This window comes from Cibotium barometz, chromosome 36, assembly GCF_041138505.1.
Source record: "Cibotium barometz isolate CiBa-2024 chromosome 36, ASM4113850v1, whole genome shotgun sequence".
In the NCBI taxonomy this organism is placed as follows: domain Eukaryota; kingdom Viridiplantae; phylum Streptophyta; class Polypodiopsida; order Cyatheales; family Cibotiaceae; genus Cibotium; species Cibotium barometz.
This window is the reverse complement of record NC_141081.1, coordinates 43,435,785-43,456,243: the sequence shown is the minus strand read 5'-3', so window position 1 is coordinate 43,456,243 and position 20,459 is coordinate 43,435,785. Positions and strand designations below refer to the sequence as shown.

The 20,459-nt window shown below is 46.3% G+C and overlaps 1 protein-coding gene across 2 annotated transcripts in view; it reads left to right on the top strand.

Moving 5' to 3' along the window:
• LOC147617919 (uncharacterized) overlaps positions 1-6,444 on the top strand; it is an 82,176-nt gene extending 75,732 nt beyond the window's left edge. For both annotated transcript variants that reach the window (XM_086776168.1, XM_086776169.1), the window contains exons 5-7: positions 16-190; positions 366-427; positions 6,243-6,444. In XM_086776168.1, coding sequence (XP_086632294.1) covers positions 16-190; positions 366-427; positions 6,243-6,429 — 424 coding nt within the window. In that variant the 3' untranslated portion in view covers positions 6,430-6,444. The remainder of the gene's footprint in view (positions 1-15; positions 191-365; positions 428-6,242) is intronic.
• Positions 6,445-20,459: the final 14,015 nt, after the last annotated feature.

Genomic DNA, 20,459 nt, shown 5'->3' with positions numbered 1-20,459 from the left:
GTCTATAATCTACAGAGTTTCCTTGATGTTTCGGCTCATGCCACGTGACGGTGCAGTGTTGGATGGGTCTACCATGGCAGACGCTGGCCATGTAGTTCCTGAAGGTTTTGGTCCTGTGCCGGTTTCCAAGTTTTTGGAAAGTTTGAGTGCTGCAGAGGCTGCAGCAGGAACAGGGACAGAAAACTCTACGGTGTGTCTCATGGATTTACCGCGTCTGTCATGAGAGTAAAGACAAGCTTTACCGGCTATGGCTTGTTTGTTTGAAGATTACGATTTGTTGGGATGGTTTGAAAGCTCCTTATTCTGAAATTCTTCCTTTATTAAAAGTTTTGTATCTCTGTGTTTTGTATCTCTGTGTTTTGTAGGAGAGGAAGCGACATGGTAGTTCTGAACTGACTCTACGGGGTCTTTTATCTGATCCTTTGACGTAGGTTTTGTAATTATTGATCATTATTCTTCATGGTTTGCAGTCTCGTTGATTTTCTTGAAAGCTAAGTACTGTTTTGTGCTTTTTAAAAAAAAAGTATTATGCATATAATTATTGGTTATCCAATAGAAAACCTAGTTAAAAATTCCAAATATGCTAAAATGGGGGCTAATCCATGATAAATAAAATTTCTAAAGTTAAATTAATGATAAGGTAATATATCTAGACATAACTAAGAATTCAAAGGTGCACCTCTAATCACACAAAGTTTAACTTTTGAATCAATTATAAAGTCCATAATTTGTCATGTTTGGAGAATCTCTGTGAGGCCTTTTCTTTAATGAGAACAATGGCCTTCAAGACCATTCTGAGTTCTCCATGGCATCACGTGCGAGTAGGTAATAAGCAATTGAATTCTTGAATGGGAGTATCGAGTTTAAATCCCACTCGCGTTAGAGCCGATTGAAACCGAGGTCTGTCGTTGCTTACTGGCGAATTATGGCCTCTCCCAACTCAAAGTGGATTGAGCTTGGAATCACCAATTTGCATTGTTGGAACATCTGTGAAAAAGTTGTGATTACATATTGCTTTAAATTCGTGAATAGATTTCAGAACAAGTGGCACGTCCCAAAGGGACTTGCTTGGCCGTCCAAGGATATAAAGGAAGTTACCTCACAATCTCTTCTTTCCACGGGACTCGACTGGTTAAGTTTCTTTAAAACCAAGTGTGCTCAAGGAATGAGCTCCATACTATGCATAAATCATAAATTAGTTCAAGGGGAGAACATCTGTATTTTTTCGAAGCAAACTCTAAATCCACAGTTGGTAGGGCTAGGAATTTCGCCTTAGCCATGTCCTTGGCCAAGTTCACTGAATCCACAACATGCTTTACTTGTGCTCTTTCATCCTAGTTTTGGTCCATGTGAGTGCTACGTGGACATGCTTCCTACTTCTGCCTCAAGGGCAAGATGCGAGGAAGAGTATGGGAAGATTGTACCTGTTTTGGGACAGTCAGGCACGCATGAAGCAAGGCTTTTGGAAGAGCAAAGGAGAGCCCAGACCACCAAGTTGGTGACAGATAGTGTGATGAAACAACTACTCACAAGAGCAGCCTATGGCTGAGAAGTGGCCCAAGATCGAGAGCGTTGATCCAAGTGAAGGATTGCTTCCAAGCGAGGAGGAGCTCTTGGGTGTGATGCTATCACAGATGGGGAGATTCCAACATATGTTTCATTGTCCCAGTTGCCAACGCTCAAACCTGAACAGAAATGTGAGCCATGTAATGAGCTCGGGATCTCTCCGAGAGTTTGAAGCCAACTCACCAACATTAGACATTATAAATAGGAGTCTAGGCCTTAGCCACATTCATTCATTGATCAGTCAATCATCTTTGAGTCATTGAGAACTCAACAGTGCTACCATTGAGTATCTCTATTCAGCATTGTATATACTTCATGTTAGTAATACATGGTAGATTGGCATGCACCATTGTATATACTCTATGGATGGAAATTGTCCATGCCAATGGTGCATTGCATACATGTGTGCATGCTTGGAAACTGTTTTCTTGTGCTGTTTTACATGCTTGCTTGGTTTGTATGTTCACTTGCAGGCAGTGGACTCCCGCCTGCGAACTGTGCATGTGCTTGACCACACATGATACATGTCATCCATCCTAAACTACCCCTTGACTCAAAACATGGATAAATTGAAGTATCGGAGCTTTTTATAACACAAGGCGATTACAAAACATATAATGGGACATCTTGGGCAGAGAACCCTTATTGATACTCTTTTAACCTGTAGAATGTCCAATGAGTATCTACCTCCGAAAGAGACAGATGAGGTCGGCGCAGAAGACAACAGGTCGTCGGCTGTCAGGAGAGTGGCATAGTGCAGATGGGAACAATCGTCGACATGAAAGCATAGCAGCACTGCAGGTGTAGCAGTAGGCGGTGACTATGAGCAGTAGGTCGTTGGCGATGATCAGATGGGAACAATCATCGATGTTTAATTGCTGATGATTTACTTTATGGAGTACCGCTCTGCAGTCCCTCCCACATGCAGATTTTTGGTGCACAGGTGGTGATTTTAACATTTTAGAGTTGACAGAAGACAGACTTAATGGTGGCATGGCTACTTTTTCAGGCAGAAAGTACTCGCCCTGGGAGGAGTTGATTCTGGCTTTGAGGGGACTTGACCCTTGGCATTTATCGGAGTTCTGATGCAGCCCCAAGAGTCTCAGCTTTTCGCAATCCGACAGGAGTACAGGCCCCAACCTTTCGAGATTAGACGGGTTTTATGTAGATGAGTGGGCTTTTGGATGAAGTGGCATGATTGGTATTGTGGGAGGCAATTTTTTCTTCGGTCATTCTTTCCCTAGAGGACCTATGGAGGCAAGATAGACTTTTGAGCACCTGGTTCCCAAATAGCCTTATTTAGGATCTTGAGATCTGCAGCAAGGTAGAGGAGATTTGGGGGAGCCAAGATTTTCACACTAGTTCAGCCGCATGAGATTTGGACGCAGGCCTTGGAGAGATCAACATATTTATTATTGCAGGTGGCCGCATAGAGCAGATTGGCTGGTTCTTGACAACAGGAGAGGAGCATCTGTTGGAGCTTGGCTTCCTTGCAATGGCTTCATGAGAGCACCCAAGATAGCCCGTGGATTGAGGCCTAGTTGGCTGCAGCCCACATAGAGCTTTGTTCCATTTAGGAGCGGAGAGTGGAGTACGATACCTTGCTGGGTGGACCCAAGCGGGTGACAGGGTCACCAAAGATTTCTTTGAGATTTCTGACACACAGAGGGAGAGGGATGGTATCCGCAGGTTGCAAGGCCAGGATGATCCATAGTTGCGGATCCCCCCCACCCCCACAAGGTGTGAGCCTTTGCCGCAGACTTCTTCCATTCTCTTCTCACGGCAAAACTACTAGATTCATAAGATCATGTCACACCCCAAAAGAGGAGAGACAATAAAATCTCGCTGGAATGAGGCCTTATAAACCTGAAAAGAAAATTGCTGTGCCTTTTGAGATATGTAGGTGCGGAGACTAGGTGTAAACCCTTCCACATCCAAATGATAGGGCACAAGGCTTGAGGGGCCGCGTCTTTCCATTTGCGCGCAAGAGGAGCTACTCGATTTAGAGTTCGCCAGTGACACTTCCTCATACCTATGAGGAGATGAGGGGAATCTCCAGAGATTCGCCGAGGCGATAGAGATCTCTTGCAGTGCATCTGGAGCGCAGAGATCAACAGGCACAAGTTATGTGGATTTTGGGTTGGCTTAGTGCCCCCCCCTAACTTGGAGGCCAGTGGAGGTTTTTCAATCGATATTGAGTGGCACTCCAATTTGTTACCTTGGATGCCTAGTTGGTATTGATATTTTCCCGAAGTAGCAGCTAGCCCCTCTTCTTCTGAGCGTTCGGAAGAAGTTGCTATACTGGAGTTAAGCTAGGCTTTCCTTAGCTGGCTGAGTCGTGGTGGCGAACTAGGTTCTTCCCGCCACCATGTTTTATATCACCTCTTGCTGGGTCTTCTCCTGGGCTTGCATTGGTCCGGTTCAACGATTGATTTGCAACTGTCTATGGGTTGGTATAGATAGGATGCTTGCCAGGGCCAAGATGGCCTGGAGAGCGATCATTCAGCCACAACACAAGGGGGGTTGGGTTTCATCAACCCCTCTATTCAAAGCCATGCCCTTTTGGGCAAGTTTATAGTTCGTGGCCTTCTTCCGAGTGGCGAACCCTAGGACTTCCTTCTTGCCAAGATCTCCACCCGCACCCTGGTTCTCGGAGGTCCTTGGCCCTAGTGTACGAGATGGAATTTCATGGAGATGTGGGCTCGTGGCTTTAGCCCTGCATTTGAGGACAAATTTGCAGCTAGTCTCTTGCGCGCTTGGGATGACCTTAGGCCGGCCCTTCAACAGTGCCCTAGAGCTGCATCCAAGGAGCGCATCCGTCTGCCTTTGGTTTGGAACCCCTTGGTCCGTTTGCCCAGTGGTCACATGTTGGGTGCTTGCCTGCATGTATCATGGGGAGCTCAGAGTTTGGGCCCCGCTCGGTCTATCGGAGATTGGCTTATTTTTAGATAGCTTCCCCCGGAGACCCAGGAGAGGAGCGTTACTGGGATGCGGGGTAGGGACAACCTTAGCCTTGACATCGATGACTCCATCCCCCCGGAGTGGCTGGCCGCGATCCCAGATACCCCCCCGCCCCCCTCTTTCCTCATCTTTTACTTTGCAGCATTGGTTGGGAGTGTTCAATAGACATGACATTCCTTTCCCCATGGTGCTGATGAGAGCTTCGCCTCACTCATAACGTCTATCGGACCACATTGCAGACTTGAGAGAGCAGAGCCCCCTTTGGAGGATTTTTGTGGATGCACCTTACAGAGGGTGAGGGTGATTGGTTTTCATGCACATGAATGGCACATAGGCCCTTCTCCGACCAAGATGGCCAAAGAGGGATTTTGGCGGTTATGGATTTAGGAGGGATGCCCTCTCACGCGATTTGAGTGAGACCTAGGGGAGTGGAGTTGGCAGGATCCCTATGACAGTGAGGAGGCTCCTAGCACCCCTTTCTTTGCTTACACTGCACGGCTCGGCCATAGGATCTAGATGCCAGAGATCGAGGGCACTCCGGGAGCAGCATGGCATTGGCAACCTCAGGGCCTCCCTTCTCAGTTCCTCTCATATTTCTGGAATAGGCTGTGGGATAGTTTTTGCCTGCGAAAGATCACTCTCTTTCTGTGGCAGCTGGCGCATCGGAGCCTGGCAGTTGGCACTTACCTGGCCATAGGAGGTAGGCCTTTCATGGTGTAGCCATCCACAGGAGTCCCAATGGCACTGCCTTTGGGACTGCCCGAAGGCTCAGCAGGTTTGGCAGCGGATTCTTCAAATTTTCACTATGGAAAGGGCCCCCTCCCTCAGAGTTACTTGGGGCATAGTTGCTTGGGCCACTGAGGCTGAGGCTGAGGCTGAGGCACCATGTCATATGAGGATGAGGGTGGGGGACTTGCCTTGTAGGTCTCTCATCGCTGTATTTCTGCAGTGCCAATTCCAGCTCTAGCCATCGACCATTGGATCTTGGCTCCAGCTAGAGATGGGAGAATTGTAATAGTATTGCTTTGTGGCACATTTGGATAGCTCGCTGTAGCGAGGCCAACGAGGGAAAATCCTCAAGGCAGCCTAGTGGCGCTTTAACATACGGTCGGAGCCACCCTGAAGCTTACCCTCTTGTCCATGGATGGTATGAATGATATCAAGCCAATGCTCCGGATGGACTCTGCTAGTGGGGTGACGGTCCCTTGCACACTGACAGTGGTGCAGAGCCCACTTGGCACTATAGACTACCTGTGTGGTTGTCCCCCACACAACAAACCCCCCTGCCTCCCCCCCTGCCCCCCCCCCCCCCCCCCCTTCACTGCCCTCAATTGTATGAGATAACATTCTCTAACAGAGCGGCCAGCCAGAGGAGAAGAGCATCCTCCCCCTTTTCAGTCTCTTGATTCTCACTCCCCTCTATGGAACTGAGTTTGTACTTAGCCCTTATGGCTGTTTTGCTGAGTAACTATGGATCTTCTTTCAGGCCGCGCCCCCCGCGCGGGGGGGGGGGGGGGGGGGGGGGTATGGGGGGAGGGGGACTCAGAATTAAGCCTTATGCTGAATGTCTCTAGTGTGTGTTGTGGTCTTTTTGTCTCTGCACATGGGGTGGGTGCGCGATGAAACATTTTTGGAATGTACATGCAAATGCATGGTTTTAGGAAAATAAGGTTTTTATTATGTGTTAATCAGCAATTTTTGGCTTTCTGATGCAGAGGGGCCATGTTGGAGGATGCGTACACTGCTGTTGGTTGTGGGCACACATTTGGTGGTGGAACCTTGAGAAGAGTAACAGAAACGGTACGCTTCTTCTCATGGGTAGTTATCCAAACCTGTGCAAGGTCTCATCATGTGGGGGAATGCATGGTCGTGATAATCATTATCACAGATATTGATTGGTAAATGCAGCTTTGAAATGGTGAGGTTTAGTATTATTTGAGTAACATGTTATAATAGGCAATCACTCGCAATTTTCATGCTTTGTTCTAAATGATTTTGTGCCCTCTTGTGCATCTTTATCTTGGACCGTACTAGCTCTGAATGGTTTTAGCCATTTCAGTCCCTTGCTTCTTAAGCTTCTCCTTCTCCTCTCTCTGGCTGCAATCTTTGTCTTTTGTTTGCCTGCATGCATGAACACTGCATCTTCTTTCAGTTAGGCATGCATGAACACCACATCTTTCAGTAAGGCAATGCCCTTTTGAGTAAGATGTGATGTAGGGCTGTCTTTTTGGCCTTCCACAGAGGATCCTGTCAGTCCTATAGCCTAACTTATTTGGGAAGACATTGCCTCACTGAAAGATGTGGTTCATGCATGCAAACAAATTAGAGACGAAGATTGTATCTCCAAGAGAGGAGAATGAGAAGCTGAAGAAGCAAGGGACTGCAATGGTCCACATGTACAGTAAGTAGTAAGGCTGTAGAAACTAGCGGTGCTCATAATGTGTCATCCTCCTCTACCGTTGTATACACGGAGGCAATGTCTTCTTTATCGTGGAGAGAGAAAGAAAGAAATAAAGAAAGACATATTAAGGGTCTACTAAAGACCCAATGGGCCTATGAGACCAAAGTGATATAGTAATGTCCATGACATATCTCATCATGGAACATAAAATAAGATAGAACAAATCAAAACTATCTCATTGGAATGATACAAAAATGTCCATGGAAATCTAGGAACATAAAACATGAGAGGATCATCAGCCTCCAATAGATGGTATACAAGAAAGAGAGAAAGATATCTTAAGCATCTACTAAAGACGCAATGGGACAATGAGACCAAAGTGATACAATAATGTCCATGGCATATCTTATCATGGAACGGAAAATTAGAAACAAAAAAAGCTATCGCACTGGGGTGATACAAGAGAGAGAAATAAAGAAAGAAAGTAATATTGAACACCCGAAGGGTTTTCAATATTAATGATACAATGATACCATGGATATACAGAGCCATGGAAAAAGTACTTGAGAGAAAAGGAAACACGACTCACTAGTGTATACAGATGGAATCGCACCAAGCTTCCAGGGTGGAGTGGCGTCTTTTGGTTAGCAGGACCTCGGAGGATACGGTTTTGTTAGAGAACCATTTTGAGCATTTATCTCAGTAGCCCCCAGATGGTGATGGGCCACCCCTTGCCATGTCTCGGGTTCGAGCCCCCCCTTTCTGGCCACCATTACCTTGTCACGATCCTCTTCACGATGCTCAGACACCTCAGGCTTCTTCCGACATTGACGCACCCGCGATGGACCTGGTCCCTTAGACCCCCCGCCCCCCCCCCCCCCCCCTTCCTGAGAGTCTTGGGGCAGCCCATGGACTAGAGTTTCTTTCGATGTCTTGCCTCCATGGAAGCCAGTGTTTTTGTGGAGATGGTGACTCCCATCCGCATCTGCATGGTTCTACGTCACTAAGGCCTTCCATCCCAAAGAGTGGAGCGATAATCTTCTCTTTCCCCTTGAGCTCGGCTCCGGGGAAGGTATGGAGCCCGCAATCCGTGTCTGCCGCCATCCTTGGTCAAGCGATAGAGCTCTCCCACCATTTGCAGGACTTGCGGATTACTGACATGCTCACTCATTTTAGGCCGTTGGCACGGACGGAGTTGGGTGGCTTTGCTAAGGATCAGGGCTGGGAGTTGATGTCCTCCATTTTGGAGGTGCTTCGCTTCGTATTTCTTCATGTCTTGATGGCAGTACCTCTCTCCCCATCCTACAGATACCTGCACTCCGACAGATGGAGCTCATAATACGCTTACTCCAGGGTCCTGCTAGAGTGGTTTCACATGGAGGGCATACTTGTTAGATGTACTTCATGTCCCAAATATTACAAAGAATTTGGTTTCTGTTGGACAAATGATTGAGCAGGGTTTGCAAGTGAGGTTTAATCCTAAAGGATATTTTGTGGAAGACTTCAAAAATCAGTGTCGCTTGGTTGCAAAGGGTAACAAAAATGGCAGGATGTTTACTTTGGATGTGAACATGCTTGAAGTAAAGGCAGCCATGTTTGCATATGGAATAGGTGCCATTGCAGATATTGACATATGGTACAAGCGCATTGGTCATGTGAATGTACAGCGACTGAAGTCTATGCAAGTCCAAAGTATTGTTGTAGGTTTGCCAAAGTTTAAGGTTGATGGTATGCACCAAGTATGTGAAGCATGCCAGATTCGTAAGCAGGCCAAACATGCTTTCCCACATGAGAAGCATGTTAGTGCAAGGCCATTAGATGTCATACACATTCAGATATATGGAGACCGACCAAGATTGCAACAATTGTAGGTTGCACGTACTATGTTACATTCATTGATGACCACACTAGGAAAGTGTGGGTTTGCTTCATGAAGGAGAAAAGTGAGGTGTTTGCTTATTTTCAGAGATTTAAAGTCTTGGTCGAGAAGAAAAAAGGCATGTAAATAAAATGCTTGAGATCAGATGGTAGGGGAAAATATTTCTCCAATGAGTTCAGCGATTTCCTGAGGAAGCAAGGAATCAAGAGATAGTTTATATGCAGGTACACTCCGCAACAAAACGGTGGTGTAGGAAGAAAAAACAGGCACATTGCAGAAGTGGCACGTGCCTTGATGGCTGAAAAGAATATGTCACATTATTTTTGGGTAGAAGCAGTAGCAACTGTTGTGTACATTATGAACAGGACACCCACTTCAGCTGTTCATGGTATGATGCTTGAACAGAAGTTTACAGACGTAAGACAAGATGTGTCTCACTTGAAAGTGTTTGGGTGTATTGCAGATGTATATGTTTATGATGAAGTGAGAACCAAGTTGGATCTAAAGGCAGAGAAATGCATCTTTATTGGCTATGCTATGGAGTAGAAAGGTTATAGATGTTATAACCCCACCACTCATGAGATGCGAGTAAGCAGAGAGATTGTTTTTGATGAGATGAGTAGCTGGTATGTACCAGTAGTGAAGGCAACAAAAGATGCAGATGTAAGAAGTGCTGATGCTGCACCACATGCAGAGCAGTAATCGTAGGTGCTTAGTGGACCTGGAGAGTCCTCTAGTAGTGGATTCAATGTTAGCCCATGGTCAGGCAGGTTGAGGACAGATATGGGTACACATGTATCACGCAAAGATCAACCTTTTTTTGTGGTTACTCGTAGTGTAAGGAGAACGAGCGCTGTTTTGAGGACACTTGGTAGTGATCCATGACACATGTGTACGTAGGTCTACGAGGGTTAGGACCCTGTTGACAGATTGAGATATAATGGATATACAGCCCATCATTATGCTTACATGGTTAAAGCAATACAAGAATTGGAGCCCACTTGTTTTGAGGAGGCACTTGGAGATAAGAAATGGGAAGATGCCATGAATGAGGAGATGGCAGTATTGGATTCAAATGCAACATGGGAAAGTTGGAGATGAAGGATTTGAGTGAGTTGCGATATTTTTTGGGCATAGAGGTGGTGAGATCACCTCATGGCATTTTGTTATTGTAGTGGCAATATGGCTTGGATATATTGTCCAAGTATGGTATGATAGGCTCTAAGCCTATTTGAGTGCCATTGGAGCAGAACACAAAGCTTTCCGTAGATACAGGTGAGCCTTTGGAGGACCCCACTACATACAGGTGCATAGTGGGTAGCTTGATCTACATGACCATTACTAGGGCAGACTTGAGCTATGCTGTTGGACTTGTGAGCCAGTTTATGTAGGTTCCTAGAAAGCCACACTCGGATGCAGCTAGATGGTTTCTCAGGTGTATAAAGTTCACAGTTGATTATGGACTTTTCTATGAGGTTGGTATAGATTTACAACTACATGGGTACACAGATGCTGATTGGGCTGGTAGTGTTGTAGACAGGAGATCTACCAGCGGTTTTATGTTCTCATTTGGGAGTGCTGCTGTGAGTTGGAGCAGTAAGAAGCAGCCAACAGTTGTCTTGTCGAGTATAGGGGTGCTGCTATGGCAGCTTGCGAGGTAGCTTGGTTTTAGAAGCTACTTCGTGATATGGGTGAGTCTGTGGTGAAGGGAATGGGTGTTAGGGTTAGGGTTTACAGAAAGTACAAACAGGCGTGGAAACCAACACACCTAGAGAACACGACTTCAGTATGCTTGAATAATGAAAAAAGTGAAGTACAATAGCCACATGATAGTGACCCTAAAGATAAGTGTTCACATGTCCGGCCATAAATGTGCCGGGTGGACCAAAACACTTATAAACTGCATATAAGTGAAACTGAGCTAAACTGGGGGAAAAAACCTCCACTAACTGAAGTAAAAAGTGCCCCAGTAATCTACTGATGATCACTAGCACTCCTCTGGGTGCATACACAGCATAAAACCCAACAAACCCCCCTGGAGTGATATGTGATCACTGCACATCATCCACCAAAAGGAAACAAATTCAAAGCATTGCGGAATGCTTTAAATTTCGGATGTGGTAATGCCTTGGTGAAGATGTCTGCCACATTCTGATCTGTAGGACAGTAGATCAGACTGATATCTCCTGCCTGGAGTCTCTCCCGAACAAAATGATAGTGAATCTCAATGTGTTTCGTGCGAGCATGAAACACAGGATTCCTGGCCACAGCAATGGCACTCTGACTATCAGTATAGATAGGTGTAGGCTCCTCCACTGAAATATCCATATCAGTCATGAGACGACGCAGCCAAACACACTCAACAGTAGTAGTGTAGGCTGCTCTGTACTCTGCCTCACAAGACGAAGTGGCCACTGTGGTCTGTTTCTTGCTTAGCCAAGAAATGCATGAAGAGCCAAGGAAGAAACAATTTCCACTAGTGGAATGTCTGGTATCAAAATCACCAGCCCAATCTGAAACACTGTAAGCGTGTAATTGCATGTCACCCCTCTCAGGATAAAGCAATCCAAGAGACAAGGTACCCTGCAAATAACGGAATACACGCTTCACAGCTTGCCAATGTGACAACCGTGGGCTGTGCATGAATCTGCTCAACTGAGAGACTGCATACTGAATATCTGGCCTTGTATTACACAAGTAAATGAGGCACCCAACAGCCTGAGCATATGTAGTGGCATCAAAGGAAACACTGTCATCTTGGAGTGACAGTTTCATCCCAGGCTCCATAGGAGTACTAATAGGCTTGCAATCCTGAAATTTAAACTTCTCCAGAAGTTTAGCAACATAACGTGATTGCAACAACCCAATGCCTCTGTTATCCTGCACAAACTGTATGCCCAAATAGTAATGTACAAGGCCCAAGTCAGACATGTCAAATGTCTGTTGCAGTATCTCCTTAAAAGCTGCAATTTTGTCATCATTTGATCCCATGAGCAAGAGATCATCCACATAAAGACTGATGACCAGCAGATCTGTCTCTTCTTTCTTTACATACAGAGTGGCCTCTGATGGACTGTTCACAAATCCCTGAGTGAGTAGAAAAGCATCTATTTTTGCATACCAAGCTCGTGGAGCTTGTTTTAAACCATACAAGGCCTTTTTCAGCCTGCAAACTTTCCCCTCATGACCATGTTCTGCAAATCCCATGGGCTGAAATACATAAACTTCCTCCTCGAGGTCCCCATGTAGGAATGCAGTCTTTATGTCCAACTGGTGAACAACCCAACCACGATGTGCAGCCAATGCAATGACACACCTAAGTGTCGACATACGGGATGTAGGAGCAAATGTCTCCTCATAATCAATGCCCTTCTTCTGTGCATAGCCCTTTGCAACTAGACGGGCTTTGTACCTGTCAATGGATCCATCTGCATGTCTTTTCAACTTATAGACCCATTTAGTACCAATTGCTTTCTTGCCTTTGGGCAGATCAACCAAATCCCATGTTTGATTCTTTTTAATAGAATCAAGCTCATCCTGCATGGCTTTGTTCCAATGCACATTATCTCGTGCATCCACAAATGAATCAGGCTCATCATCATCCTGTAAACTGGCTGCCATAACCAGATTCAAATCCATGATGTGTGCATGCTCATTGGTCCTTGTCTCCCTACGAGTACGACCAGCAAGAGGACCCTCTAAATGGCTGTCCTGTAATGTCCTCAAATACCATCTAGGTATGTGTCTGACCTGTGGTGCCTGCTGTCCCATATTTGGTTCAGCTTCTGGCTCATTTGGCTGCTGAATTTCTGCACCACCTACATCATTTGCTGGCTGTCCTGTACCCTCATGAGTTGGATCACCAACTGTGGAATGAAACTCCATGGGTAGTAGACCTTCAAACACATCATTTTCAGCCTGATTTGCCTCATAACCAGCCATGGATATTTCTGATTTTTCATCAAAAATCACATCCCGACTAGTGAATATCTTCCTGGATAGTGGGTCATATAACCTGTAGCCCTTGCTCTCACGGCTATACCCAACAAAAATGCATTTTGTGGCTTTATCATCCAGCTTCCTCCTCAACTCTTTGGGTATGTGTGCATATGCAAGACACCCAAAGATACGAAAATGCGATACAGAAGGCTTGCGGCCATGCCAAGCCTCAAAAGGAGTAATAGAAACCAATGCCTTTGTGGGACATCGATTCAAAATATGACAAGCACACATGACTGCTTCCACCCAAAAGATATGTGGTAGCCTTTTTGCCTTTAGCATACATCTGGCCATCTCCATGAGTGACCGATTCTTCCTTTTTGCAACCCCATTCTGCTGTGGAGTGTAAGGAGTAGTATACTGATGTTTTATACCTCTACTCCCAAGAAAGGAATTCAGCATATGTGACATATATTCCCCCCCTCGGTCAGAACGGAGAGTCTTCACCTTGCATCCTGACTCTGTCTCAGCAAGTGCTACAAAGGCCAAAAATGCATCATATACCTGTGATTTCTGTGTCAAAGGATACGCCCAGCATATACGAGAGAAGTCATCAATAAATGTTGCAAAATAGAAGCAACCACCTAATGACTTCGTCTGCATGGGACCACAAAGATCACTGTGTATAAGTTGCAACTTTGCAGTTGCTCTTAGAGCCTGATCACGTGGGAAGGAAAACCTGTGCATTTTTCCCAAAATACATCCTTCACAAATGTGATCTGGAGGCTTCTCCATGAGAGGTAGATCTGTAAACATATTATGTCGTTGCATAAGCATAAGACTACCAAAATTTACATGCCCCATGCGAGCATGCCATAACTCCGCATCAACCATAGCTGGAGTAAGAGTGAATGCATGATAAGCAGACTGATCCACTGGCTGAAATGCATCCAACTGATAAAGTCCATGACATAATGTACCAGTAAGCATCAAGGTCAAGGCATTAGCTTTGTCTCTGACCATGCATTTATCATCATCAAAGTGGACTTGCATTCCACAATGTGCCAAAGAAGAAATGGACAACAAATTCTTCTTTATCCCTGGTACATATAAGGCATCTGTAAGGCGGAGAATGGAGCCATCAATGGCTGTGAGCTGAATCTCCCCAATGCCACGAACTGGATATGAGGCATTGTTGGCACACTGAACAGTTTTGCCAACAGGGGCAGGGCCAACATGACTAAACAAATCCCTGCGAGATGTGATATGCTTTGAGGCACCACTATCAAAATACCAAGTACATGCATGCTCTGTCAAACTGAGTGCCTGTGAAGACCAAGAGGCATCATAGCTGCATGTATAAAAACAGTAATCCCTGTCCTCAACAAAAGAAGCAGTCTCTGGAGGAGCTTTAGAAGCATCATTAACAGACATCCCAGCTTCCTTTGCCTTCTCTTTGGCAATCCTCTTCCTACATTCCGTGATGTAGTGACCTGGCTTCTTACAGTAATGACATTTGCCCTTCTTCTTGGGCTGTCCATCACTTTTCTTGGTATCCTGTGAAGAACCACCATCACCTGAATTTTGATTTGCACTCTTTGGCTGAGTTTTTCCTTTCCCCTTTTGACCTGCAGTAAATGCTTGTTCAGCATTTGTATTCATATTCATATTCTTCCTCATTTGCTCCTCTTGAAGTAAGAGAGCAACAAGTTCCTGATATTTGAGGGGTTCAATAGCATTCCTCATGCTGAGGTTCAAAGAGGTATGAAAAGCCAAGTAAGATCTTGGCAAAGAGTGCAAGATGGTGGACACAAGCTATGTCTCAGGAATAATCTCATCCACATTGATGAGTTGCTCTCTCAAATCCTGCAGCTTGTTTAAGTGGCTAGACATATCATCTCCTTCATTCATTTTCTGATTTTCCAGCTCTCTTTTCAAAAATGAGATCCTAGCCTCATTACGAGCAGCATACATCTGCTCCAAAGTCACCCATGCATTCTATGAAGAGCCAGCTGAACGAATATGAGGTATAATGGACCTCTGTACTGACAATGCAATGAGTGATAAAGCTTGTGCATCCCTGGCATCCCATGTCTTTTGAGCATTTGTTCTTTGAACATGCAATGGCTGTCCTGGAGCCTGTACCTGTTGTCCTCGTCCACGAGCACCCCCTTGGGGAGGAGTCTCTGGAGCCAATGGACCTGGACGTGGTTCATCACCACTAACAAAATCCCAAAGACCTTTTGCCACAAGCACATTCTTCAGCATAAAACTCCACAAGGAGTAGTTCGTGCCATCCAATTTGTCTTCCTTAGACAAATATGTGAATACATCACTTTGCTGTTGATTTGCCATTATGCTTTACGCACAATGTTGTACCTGTTTACCAAAAAACCCAATAGCAGAAACCCTGATAACAACTGTACTCCACTGAATACAGTTCACCCAAATATGCCTGCACTCTTAATCCTTTGAATGTGCAGCTCAATGCACCAATGACTGAGTAGAGCAGCAAATGGCGTACACAATGCCAAAATGCCCCAAAAATGCCCAAATTTGCTGCACCCAAACTGTGCAAAAAACCTGTATAGTTCTTTGCTAGAAAATCTGCCTGTTGTGCCTGTATATTTTCACAGAGAAAATAAAAATGCCCAAAAACTGAATTTTAATGCTTACCACTGAATGACTGATTAGCTTGTGGTATTCTTGCAGGTACAGTTGACTGTACTATGCTTGTACAGTCTACTGGTTCTGTATGGAAGCCAGGTACGAAAGCATACAGACGTATCTCAGCAGGTACAGTCGCCAGGTACGCAGCACTGAATGCTGCACTGTTCTCTATGCAGGTGACGGTTGGCGCTGACTGTACGGAAGCAAGTCGCCTGTTGCAATAGTCGACTGAGTACTCAAGGCGACCAGCGTTGACAAGAGCTGGTACGAGTGCTGACAGGCGCAGTCATTCGAAGCAGGTACAGTATACACGTGCGCTGCAGGTACAGTACGGGTACTGAAGGCGGCTATTTGCAGGCGGCGCAGACTGTGTATACGGGCGGTGCAGACTGGGTGTACGGGCAGCTAGCGCACACGTGTAGCTGAAGGCGGCGCAGGCTTGGTGTTCGAGCAGCTGATGCTGAGACCTCAGTACGGCGCACAACAATGGCAATGTACGGGCGGCAGGTTCTGAAGCTGCTGTACGGGCAGTGCAAGGCAGAGCTTCAATGCTCTGATACCAAATGAAGGGAATGGGTGTTAGGGTTAGGGTTTACAGAAAGTACAAACAGGCGTGGAAACCAACACACCTAGAGAACACGACTTCAGTATGCTTGAATAATGAAAAAAGTGAAGTACAATAGCCACATGATAGTGACCCTAAAGATAAGTGTTCACATGTCCGGCCATAAATGTGCCGGGTGGACCAAAACACTTATAAACTGCATATAAGTGAAACTGAGCTAAACTGGGGGAAAAAACCTCCACTAACTGAAGTAAAAAGTGCCCCAGTAATCTACTGATGATCACTAGCACTCCTCTGGGTGCATACACAGCATAAAACCCAACAAATGGATAGGGCAGCTGTCATTTATTGTGACAACATGCGTAGCATACAGTTAGCTAGTAACCCAGTATACCATGCTAGAATGAAGCACATTGAGGTGCATTATCCCTTTGTGAGGGAGCAGGTTCTAACAGGTGATGTAGATTTGGTATTATGTCATGTGCACAGTGTGTATCTACCGTGTGCTACACGCACACAAGACTAGCTTCGAGGTTTGGGGAAGCTTGGAGCTAGGCAGGCTGATTGGTGAGCTGAGTTAGGGATAGACTAACGTGCGGGCACCCAAGTATGGACGGGCGGGCGCCCAAGTGTGGACGCCTGATGACCGGCCAAGAGCCTATAAAAGGGGGTGGCCAAGGTTAGTCATTAGTGATATAGAGTCTCGCGTGAATTGTGAGAGCTCTATGGTCAGGGGCCTGGATCTAGTGCGGACGTGCACCTGCTTTACGTAGCCGAGGCCGGTAGTAGTCTCGAGGCCCGCGAGGGTAGCTTCGTGGCGGTATGGGACGTCGCGAGGTAGAGATTGGTCGGTACGTCAACGTAGTTAGCTCAGCTCGTGGCTCGGTGGGGACAGCGAAGTCTGTGGGCTTGCCCACGGCTGTCATGGTTGGGTGGTGAGTCAGGCCTGCACCCCCTCTTCTTGTTTGTTTGGTTTGTTTGCAGGTTTCGAGTCTCGTACCAGGAGCGTTCTACGAGGAGATCCTTTGGGGATTTGACATATTATGTCAGCATAGAGGAGCAGGTTGCTGACATCTTTACGAAGGCATTGGGCATAGAGAAGCTCCACAGGTTTAGGAGCTTACTTGGAGTGCAGTGTGTGGAGTTGAGCCTGAGGGGGAGTGTTGAGATATCGAGCTCAACTTGTGCTACGGCGGACATTGATGACCCACCTGGGTGATCGCTTTCGCACTTATCTCACTTGTACGGTTGGTGCGATTATGGTTGATATGCCGCCAGTGGATGACAAGGCTGTGTGACAACCACTTTGGAGTACTAGAGTTTTGGCATAGTTATAGCATCAGCTCATATAGTCGGATTCACACTATAGACTGACTACTTGTATGTTGTTGTAGGAGAGTACTTTCCCTTATGTATGTACTCTTATCTTTTAGCTATATGGTTGTAGAGAAGTGAAGAAAGAAAAAATTCAGCCATCTCTCTTGTGTCTTGAACTCTCGTGTGTGTGTGTGTGTGTGTGTGTGTGTGTGTGTGTGTGTGTGTGTTTACTTGCAAGGAACTCGAGCTCTCTCTCCCCCACATTCCCTTTATGTATGTGATTGTCTGGAAGAGTGTCTCTGCTACGAGGGGTGCTGTAGTAAACACTGCCAGGATAATATCATGTGGACCGGGAGAGCATCATGACCTGAGGCCTTTCTATCCTCGGCCATCTGGCCACTGTAAGATCAGGTGCCCAGAAGGGTGCTCTGTACATCAATGCCGGAGTGACCAAGGTGTCAAATAGCCGCATCTTGGTCCTTGGCTCCTGGAAGTGGGCTTGGAAGCATTGTCTCTCCATGAGAGCAAGAGAAGCATACCCTCGCATCAGTCTAGCCTTTGCAGCATGGCTCATCAAGAAGACCGTTCTTGTAAAAGTGACTCCCAAGTACACATATGAGTATGCAATCTCCACTAGGCTGCCCATGTAGGTGAAACTCAGTCCTAATGTGAAAAGAGGGGATGTGTTGAAGACATACTTGACTAGAGTTTCGGAAACGGCGAAACGGAAACGGCGGGGAAACGGCAGAAACGGAGTTTCGGTCTCGAGAAGAAACGGGGAAACGGGAAACGGCTATACAAATAAATATATAATATATATATGATGCATATATCATTAGAAACCTTAAACAATATGCCAAAACATGCAATGTGCACTTGCCACTATCTGAAAACTGAAACCATCACTTTTAAGTTTTCACATTGGTTTACTTGCGATTCGTGAATAGACAACTTTCAAGACTTAAGACTCCAGAGTCTAGATCCAAATATGAAGCTCCACGGTGAAGAGTCAAGACTCAGGAGGGGTGTGTGTGTGTGGGGGTGAGAGACTCAAGAGAGAGGGGTGGCAAGTGTACACAGGTGAGAGAGAAATCGCTCAGGGAACCTTGGAAGAATGGGCGAAATCGGCACGTGAAGAAGTTTTGAGGAGGGGAAAAAATTTCTGGTCTGCAAAAAAACACAGGGTCACGAAACGACGTTTCGGTTTTCAGAAACGGCAGGGAAACGGTACGGCGTTTCGAGCAGGGCCGAAACGCCGTTTCAGGCAACTATGGTTGAAGACCATAACCTTGGTTTTCCGAAGGTTTACTGTGAGATCCCGCTGTGCACAAAAGTCCTGTAACGTGTCAAGATGCCTATGGAGAGCTTTTGGAGAATCTGCAATAAGCACAAATGTCATCAGCATAAAGTAGTATGGAAACAAGGATGCTTGCTAGTGATACGCCTTCTCCCCCTCTATCAATGAAGGCCGAAATCTCGTCGATGTAGAGGCCAAAGAGAGTGGGAGACAATGGGCATCCTTGCTTCACTCCAATGGTACTGGAGATCTCCTGTGATAATCCTCCTTGGCATCACACCTGCCCTATGACCGACTCATATAATGCCATGATCTCCCAAATCATGTCTGATGGTGCCCCCAAATCCTGGAATCTCTGCAGTAGTTTGGCTCGAGGCACTGTATCAAATGCTTTGTGGAAATCCACAAAGCAACAGTAAACCAGTTGCTGTTGTGCTCTGGCCTCCTCTATGATGGCTCAAAGAGTGAATAGAGAATGACCTGTGGAAGCTTGCCTGCCGTGATGCTTTGTGCCCTTGTCTCTCTGCTAGTGTGTTGAGCTCAAGCTCAAGTACTGACCCTTAAAGTTTGGCGAGTGTGTGGCCAATCGTAATAGTCTTGTAGTTGTTGGGGTCCATGGGATTTCCGGCTTTATGGATGGGTGTGATGATGTGGGCTGTCCAGGTGGATGGGAAGCCTTTCGAAAGAGCCCATTTGGGGTGCTAGAGTCTCCCCCACATGGGAGATGTGCTCTGCCAAGAGGCCCTTGTGGTCTTGTGATCTACCGTTTTTTAGTCTCCCGATGGCTTGGGCTACCAAGTTAGGTGTGAAGAAGGTGGATGTGATGGGACGTGGATGTGATGGTGGTGCGATGGAAGGCTGATTTGGTACTTCGTATAGGGATTGTGCATATGTGCGCCATATGGATGGAGATGTGATGGGTGTGGGTGGGTGTTTCTCCTGGATTTTCTTCCAGCCCTCAGTATAGTTCATACCTTTGAGAGATTGGTATAAGTCCTTGTATTGGCCCTTAACATATGCTCGTTTCTTATGTTTGGTTGTGTATTGGTTAATCCTTTGAGCATCTCGCTCTCGGATTTGGCCAGTTGCAACCTCGTGTAAGAGTCTCTCATGTGTTGTGTGGCATTCCTCGTCATACCAATCGTTCTGGGGCATGGTGCCGGTGGGGGGTTTGGCGGTAGATCGGTTGGTGGATGGGAATGCTGCTATGGCAGAGGTGTGTAAGATTGTGGTGAGCTGAGAGGTGAGGTCGGCTAGTGGGAGATTGGGGTCTACATATGTTAGATGTTGGTAGAGATGGCCAGAGTAAGTGGAGTCCCCATCATGGTGGAAGTGAATCTGGGTGTAGTGGGAGATGGGCGGTGGTGGTGTGGATGGTCGGGAAAAGCTAAGGTTGAAGGAGAGAGAGGCATGGTCGGCTCCAAGTGGGCAAGTGGGAATGATGAAGGTATGTATGGATGTGGCTAAAGCCAGAGATCCCATCAGGTAATCCACTGTTCTCATGCCTCCACCATGTGGGAAGTATGTGAGAGCTCCAGAAAGAGGCCAACGGGACATGCCGTTGAAGATGGCTAAGCCCTGTGGTCCCCAGCATGAGGAACTCTCTTCGTGATGCTGTAATGTCCCCTCTGTCCTGTGATGCTCACTGAATGCCAATCTCATCCGAATCTATCTCCTGCATGGTCTGCTCCTCCTGGTCATATACAGATGCCTGATCGCTCCGAGTCCTAGCATTGAAGTCCCCTAAAAAGAGGACTTCCCCAAGCGTGAGAACTCAATGATGTCTGCATGGAGGCGATAAAACTGCTCTCCCTCCTCCAGAATAGCATATGGGGAGTTCCTAGGTGGGAAGTAACATATTGCA